Source organism: Stylophora pistillata, chromosome 8 (assembly GCF_964205215.1).
Source record: "Stylophora pistillata chromosome 8, jaStyPist1.2, whole genome shotgun sequence".
Taxonomy (NCBI): domain Eukaryota; kingdom Metazoa; phylum Cnidaria; class Anthozoa; order Scleractinia; family Pocilloporidae; genus Stylophora; species Stylophora pistillata.
In genome coordinates this window covers 1,687,501-1,695,000 of record NC_142526.1, presented here as the reverse complement: position 1 = coordinate 1,695,000, position 7,500 = coordinate 1,687,501, and the positions used below count along the sequence as shown (strand labels likewise).

The 7,500-nt window shown below is 39.1% G+C and overlaps 1 protein-coding gene across 1 annotated transcript; it reads right to left on the bottom strand.

Annotated features, from left to right (window-relative positions):
• Nucleotides 1–2,986: 2,986 nt before the first annotated feature.
• Nucleotides 2,987–5,890, bottom strand: LOC148724400 (uncharacterized). Its single transcript, XM_088729928.1, has 2 exons — nucleotides 5,582–5,890; nucleotides 2,987–5,075 (listed from the first exon to the last, which is right to left on the bottom strand). The coding sequence occupies exons 1-2, from the start codon at nucleotides 5,861–5,863 to the stop codon at nucleotides 4,887–4,889; spliced, it is 471 nt and encodes a 156-aa protein (XP_088586054.1). The 5' UTR covers nucleotides 5,864–5,890; the 3' UTR covers nucleotides 2,987–4,886.
• Between the last annotated feature and the right edge of the window lie 1,610 nt (nucleotides 5,891–7,500).

Genomic DNA, 7,500 nt, shown 5'->3' with positions numbered 1-7,500 from the left:
AGCTGTCCCTCCTCCGAATCACAGGTGCCATCTCTTACATCGGGGATTATGGATCAGTTGGTGGCCAGAGTGGTTGATGAAGTGACAAAACGTCTTTCTTCTGCTGATCAAATCCACCATACTCCCGTTACTTCGACCAGTGCGGTTTCCATACCACTTTATACGGCTAACTAAGGTGGTTAAATTAGATTTACAGCTTTGGCAATCCTTTTTGACCAGTTGTAATGGCCGAACTTTCTTTTTTAAGACACTTGGTCTAGTTCTGAGAAACTTCAGCTTTATACAGATGCTGCAGGAACATTAGGCTTTGGTACAGTTTTCGGAAGCAAATGGTGCTATGGGAAATTGCCTGCACATTGGTTACACAAAAATATTGGGTTTTTGGAATTCTACCCAATTGTGGTAAGCTTACACCTTTGGGGGCATGAGATGCAAAACCGCTGTATTCTTTTTTGCACCGGCAGTGAGGCCCTCGTCGATGCTATGAATAAGCAGTCATGCAAAGATAAGGCCTTGATGTTTTTTATGCGAGCACTGGTCTTGGTTTGTTTACGGAATAACATCCTTTTTAGAGCAAAACATGTCCGGGGAGTGCATAACACTCGTGCGGACTCTCTCTCCCGGTTACAGTTCGAGAGTTTCCAACATTTAGCACCATCCCATATGAAACACAGCCCAACAGATATTCCTCTGCATCTGCAGCCTCAGAACTGACACCCGTAATATCTTCGCTTTTGAGATCCAGCCTTCAACCTTCGTCGCTTCCAACTGGAAGCTTTCTCATTTGTTCTTGCATGTTACATTCCCTGGTGTTTTAACAAGTCTTCCAATCTCCCCTTCCATCTTAGCCCTTTTTATTGCTTATATGTATAACCATCATTATGCTCCTTCCACTGTGCATACTTACGTCTCTGCCTTAGCTACTGTCACAAGTTATCAGGGCTTGCGGATCAAACTAAGGTCTTTTTTGTCATCCAGATGCTCAAGGGCTATGATAAATTTGGTTCTCGTTTAAATAGCAGGCTGCCACTCACTCTGCCCATACTCCATAGGCTTTTAGAGTCCACCATTCATCTTTGTCGTTCACCTTATGAGATTTGTCTGTTTTGTGCAATGTACTCCTTTGAATTTTTTGCCTGCCTGAGGATTGGCGAAATCACCTTGTCCGGCTCCAAGGGGGGTGGATCTTCCATACAGCGTCATCAGCTGGTGCAGTTGGTGGATAAGAATAAAAATGTTGTGGCCCTGAAGTGCACTTGTTTGGATTTTAAGCAAAACTATAAGATGGGACCCTTTTCGTTGGTAATTAACCGTCAAAGTCAGTTTTGTCCAGTGCATCTGATGTTGGATTATTTGTCTGTTAGAGGGCGTACGCCAGGCCCCCTTTTTATTTTAGCTGATGGTTCCACCGTCAGTAGAACTCAGTTAACCGAGCATCTCTCCATTGTCTTTAAATATTGTGGTCTCGATCCATCTAGATATATGGGTCACAGTTTTCGGATGGGGGCGGCTTCTTATGCTGTAGAGGCTGGAATGTCTGAAGCATTGCCATGCCCAAATGAGGGCTTTGGGCCGTTGGAAGTCCAATGCTTCTCAAAAATATATTCGGATTCCTTCCATATCATCTTAATTTCATCTCATATTTTCATATGTACACAGGTGGCTTGCGGGGGAAGTTACTTGTACCATACCTCTGGGCTGATCATTCGACTTGCAAGGGCAGTGGTTATGATCAGCCTCAGAGTTGTGTATATATACTTAGGCTTTATTTTGCTGTAGGAGAGAGGGCTGACTAGCAAGGGCGGCAGTCTATCCAAAAGGTTGTGTACCATCAAGGGCTGACTTGCAAGGGCAGCAGTCTTTTTCTGGTATTTGCATACACTTCCTTTTCTGTAATTTTTAATGTTAACATTAGTTACCTCCTTTCCTAGTGGCTGTAGTGGAGCTGCATTTCCTTTGGGTGGGGCAAGCATCATGATTTTAGGAAATTATCTTGCTTTTTGGCGTGTTTTGGGTCCTCACCCTTTCTGGGCCAGGAAAAAGTTTTCCAGTGTAAGTTAAGTTAAGTTGGAAATTATAAAAGTTTTTATTAAAGCGGCTATGGGCCTTTGTTCATAGCCAATTAACTCCAACCTCGACTTTGTTACTGTCTTAAGGCCCAGTAAAGCAAGCTTTAGGATATGCAGTACTATTTTTAAGAAGTTGTGGTTTTGAAAAGGGGGTAAAGCATAAAGACATTTTAGCTCCTCGACACACTATTGGATTTCTGTGAAAATTGTTTTTTATCACTAAGGTACCATTTTTATCGTATCCCAATTTTTGTACACTTTGAAAGATTACCTACATCATCTGCTTGATATAAAAAAGAAATTGCCAACAACACCGAAAGGTAAAAAATACTGAAGAAATTAAGTTTAGGATGTCCATGGTCTCGTGTGGGATATTCTCTATTCTCATGAGCCTTAACTCACTCATAATACACTCTGTGCTTACAAGTTCATGCAAATATTCCCGAAGAACGTTTAAAATGAAAATTATAATGTGTTATTTTGATGGTTAAAATCAAACTATTATGTCCACAGTGTAAAATGATATTATATCAAAAAGATGAAAAACTGAATATCTCTTCACGTGGGAGGGTTTTTGAAGCTAAATGATAAGTACTAATAAATGTTGAAGCGCCACTGTATGATGTACTGGGCCCAGTTTTTTGAATGCCGATTAGCGCCAATCCAAGGTTAAATTTTAACCGGGTTTCTTGATTCCTTTGTGCAAAAGTCTTCTCAGAATAATTCTCTCTCTTCTTTTAATTAGAGCATTCAATCATCAAATTCAAGACAAAAAGAATTATACTGATTTTCTTTTGGAGATTTCTGATCTGAGATCAGATTTCACACTAACTCTGGATTATCTTAACTCAGCTTTGAACAACCTGGCCCTGAAGATTAACAGTTGCAAGAGGCAAATAAAAGCACTGACACGGGAGGCAAACAACAAAGTGTTATAATTTTTCTTGATTATATGTACCTTAATTTATGGAGACATTGTGCTAGTATTCACTTCTTACTGCAAATCTCGAGTCCATCGCCCACTCGGTAGACAAATAATTCTCGAATGCGAATCCTTCAGTACACTCGTTCGATATGTTTGTTTGACTTCCCCCAGTCAGAGCTCTTAATCACTTTACATGTAAGATATCACCGATTGGAGTTCGGCACTCATCCCTTAGTTTAAAACATTTACAATTTTATAATTTTGCAACTTTGAACTCGACAATTTTTCTTACATACATACATTCATACATATTGACCTTTATTAACGTGTCTAGTCTTTCTAGTGCCTGTAGGCACTAATCTCGAACACCCTAAAACTACATTACACCATTAAAAAAATTAATTAATACTCTAAAACTAATTAATGGCACTAATTGGGGACATCCTAAGACTGCATTACATCATTAAAAAAAAAGAAGTAAAATAAATACTTTAAAACATTAAAAAAGCAAAAAATCCACACCGCTCAAGTAAAGCATTCAGTGGCACCACAAGACTAAGTTTTACATTTCCTCCATAACATTTACAGCTAAGCCCTAAGATAAGTTAAGCAAAACATAAGCGCATTCCCTCCCACATCGTTCCAGAAATGATGTTACATCCTTCTTACGTAAAAAAAAGACATTTCAAATCAACAGTTTCCAATGAAGTACAATCTGAAAAAAATGGCAAACACAAATGGTCCTCAGGGGACAGTGTCACAAAAGACGTAACGGTCTGTTCAGCTTCTTTTTAGAGGCGTTAATCGTCTCATAGAAAAAGTCAATACCATAAATCCAGAATTTTTAAACATAAGATATTTAGTGTACTTCAGCATGCTATGGACTTTGAAACTATCTCAAAGGAGCCCTTTAAACGGATTACAAAGTGGCCAGCCAGTTATTTTACACATCCTGTGGCGTACTACCCTGTTCCTCTAGTATGCCATTCAATGCCGCTAAAGTTATGACCTCTTTGACAGCAGAGAATATTCCAAAAGAGGTGGAAATCGGATAGAATGGGTAAAAAATTACAGACCAGGGAGGTAGAGAACCGTTGGAAGGAAGACTACGAAAGACAAAGCAGGCACTCTTCCGCCAGCTGTGTACGAGAATGAAAAAGTTCCATAACAAGATCGGGGAGACCGATAAAAGCATCGATGAGATATGATCTCTGATAAGCAAGGACTTTGAGATTCTTAGGTAACTCCTCACACAACTACACTACTTGGTTGAGCAGGCTATTCATGCGTCCAGGGGTAGTTAATATGATGTGATTGCGCTAATGAGACACATAGCTGAAGACCAAAAACCAAGTGTTTAACGCACAAATTATAGGATTAACTCGGCTATTAGATTATTGGAAAAATTATAGCCGATTATGCAAAATTACAGCCAAATTCGCCCGTTTATTTCGTTTTATAAACGACATTTCAAAAAATTAACCGTCAACTGTCGAATGACCTAATTCAACCGATCTGATCACGAACAGAATCTGCTAGGAGCTTCTACAGATATGAAATTTAGAAAGTAAATGTCGTGTGTCCTTCAATGCCTTCAACAGACGTTTGAACGAGAAAAAGCTCTTTAATATGTAATGGCGGACCCTCCTTACTATCGCAATAAACCGATACAGCGGTTGGATTATATGACCATAGCCTTCACAGACATGTGCATAAAATAGTTTCAAAATGCTTTGCTGTAGTTGACGAAAACAGAGTGATTTGTGCCTATTTATACCAGCACAAAGCAAGTACTATACTGCGTCAAAAGCTGTTTAATCCTAATTTCAAGGTGACTATTTGCAAAAAGCCTGACTTGACGTGGTAAGCTACTTTCAAAAGCCGCTATTTCTTCAGTTTTTCTCGTCTAAATCGTGAGGACAAATGATATCTCCTTTAAGGTCATCAAAGTTGATGTGACCCCAACAACAATGCCTCTTGTCAACAAGTCTGACTTGGGCGTATTGACCAATAAACTCCTCTACGTCCCAGCTCTTACGATACATTGTCTCTTTACAGTTTCCTGTCTCCTTTCTGACGACCTAAACGTAACGACAAACATAAACAGTTTTCAAACATTTGTTTCGACGTTTGCTGACGTATCTAACATGACGATATCATACATTAATTTACTTGCAATGCTTCAAACTCAGGGGAAAGAACCTGTTCATTCGAAGGGGGTGAACCAAAGACTAAACAAGTGTGCCAGACCCCAAGTTGGTCATATTGCGGAATTTCCCTTGAGCTCAAACAAGCCATTTCTAATTAAAAAAATAATTGAAACTAAGTAAAGCCAGATTTTTTCGTTTGTTATTAGGGTCATCATCACTAACCCAGATGATGACCAAGGGTCGAAAATGTTTAAATTTACTTTTTAAAGATGTTTTCCCCATAAGTATCCCTTTTTAAACCTTGGCGAACTTTATGGATTGTGATCACGAAGTTCAACAGGGTTTCGCAAGATTAAATATCTGGTACCTTGATCAGTCTACCTAAGATGTTTTAAAAGAATCAAAGAACAAATAATAGCCAAAGTGAATAATCTCACCTGGTTGTTGACAATAAGCTCCGCACGAATTTCAGATACGGTACATCCCCCACCAATGAGAAACGAAATATTCTTGCCGACGATACGAAAACAAAGTGAGGTGAGAGTTCCATCGGGTGGGTCGGCTCCACCTGGATACTGCTTTCCTGCGGGATCGCTCTCATTGGACCGTTTCTCAGCTCCCCCTATCCACCAGTGCCCTTGCTGCTGGGCGCTTTCTCTCTTGCGCGCGAATGGATTGTCACCAAATGTTGGCTGGTAAATAAAAGCTCTGCCTGTCATTTCCCACTCGCCGATTCCATTTTCAAAGTCAAAGCTGCAGGCTACATTAAAAAAAACAAAACAAACTTTTTTATCCTCCTGGATACTTTATAATAATAATTCGGTATTTATTTCACCTTACGTATACAGTTTTGTGTTTAATTATCTTTCTTGCAGTATACACCAGTGAATCCTGATGGACATTTACAACGAAATCCTTTATCAGTGTATCCAGCTTGACACGTGCCGTTGTTGAAGCAGGGACTGCTGCTGCAGGGATTCTGTTCAAGACAAAATGAGTGAGTATTATAAACATCCATGGTTAGTTTACTTTCTTGGGTTATCATGTAATCTCAAAGGAGCACATTGTAGTATACTAGGACGGCGGTTCTTTTTTGTGCATATGTAAAAGTATACATCCGAGAGAGTTTGAGCGTGGGAAGATTATTAAAAAAACGTGTACTGTGTGTACTGTAGTTGTTCGCCTTCGTGGCTGCCTTATGTGGCTTACTTTTCGCTTTTAGACACTACAAGCATTCTTGCTGGAACGATAACTTCTTGAGGCTTTTTGATAACGTAACAGCAGACAAGAATTAATTACACTTTATCAGTCATTAAACTAGAAAATCTATCAATCGCGGTATTCGATATTTTGTTTGTCGAGTGGCGGTTTAATGGGTCCCTTTATTTTAGCTACTGGTATCTTGTTGTGTTCTCTTTTTTTAATATTCTAGAGATAACAACCCTGGTGAACCATAGCTTTTGTATTCTCTCCTATTGAGGTGATTCCTCAAGAATAAATAAAAGTTTCCGAAGGATTTTTTTAATGACATTTTCCGTGAAAGGATAGTTCACCAAAGAAATAGATAGTACTAATCAGGTGGGCTATTTCATCGTTTCACAGCATATTTCTCGATAGTTTCAAAAGTAACACTTGAAAAAAAGAAGCCATTTGAGCGATAAGTAAAAAGTCTCTTGAGTTTGTAATATTGTAGTATTTTTAAATACTACAATATTACAAACGCAAGAGACTTTTTTTTATATTAAAATATGCGGATAGTCTTTCAATTTCATACCATCGAAATCAGGTTAAAGCGTTCCTCAGGATGGGCAATGCAGTACTGAGGAATCATTTCAATTCAAATTATGTACAACTGCAAAGCTAGTTCAAGAACTAATCGGACAAACTGATCGCCCACAATAATTATGCATCGCCTAAAATAAGTCACTTTACCTCGATACTGAGATGGATATAATCTTGTTTACTCTGAAGATCGGATGAGCCTGGACTTTCGTCCGAAGCATTGTTCAGCTCACAATTGTAGTTCCCTCCTTGTGAGGGCCCAACATTTATGGACACACAATTGGGCTCCATATAACAGAGCACACTACAGCTGCCTTGGCGGGGCACCTCTAAAATCCTGATCAGGTGGCCTCTCATGACTTTGTCCTGTATGGGCTCTTGGAAAAGAATGGATCGGCATTCTTCACCTATTTGCCAAGTAACAAAACAGGTTAATATCATGCACAGTATTGTTACGAGGATCGAATTATTTTTACTGAATCGGTCACTTAATCCCAGAATTTTCTAGAATTATCTAGAATCTATAATATTCCAGAAACTTCTTTCATGTGACTCAGCAGTTTCCAAAAATAGT

Excerpts from the sequence above, each read along its gene's own strand:
- LOC148724400 (XM_088729928.1), bottom strand. The coding sequence starts at position 5,863 with ATGACAGGCAGAGCTTTTATTTACCAGCCAACATTTGGTGACAATCCA. Across the intron at positions 5,076-5,581 it reads AGCTTATTGTCAACAACCAG|GTCGTCAGAAAGGAGACAGG; the intron begins GTGAGATTATTC and ends CGTTACGTTTAG.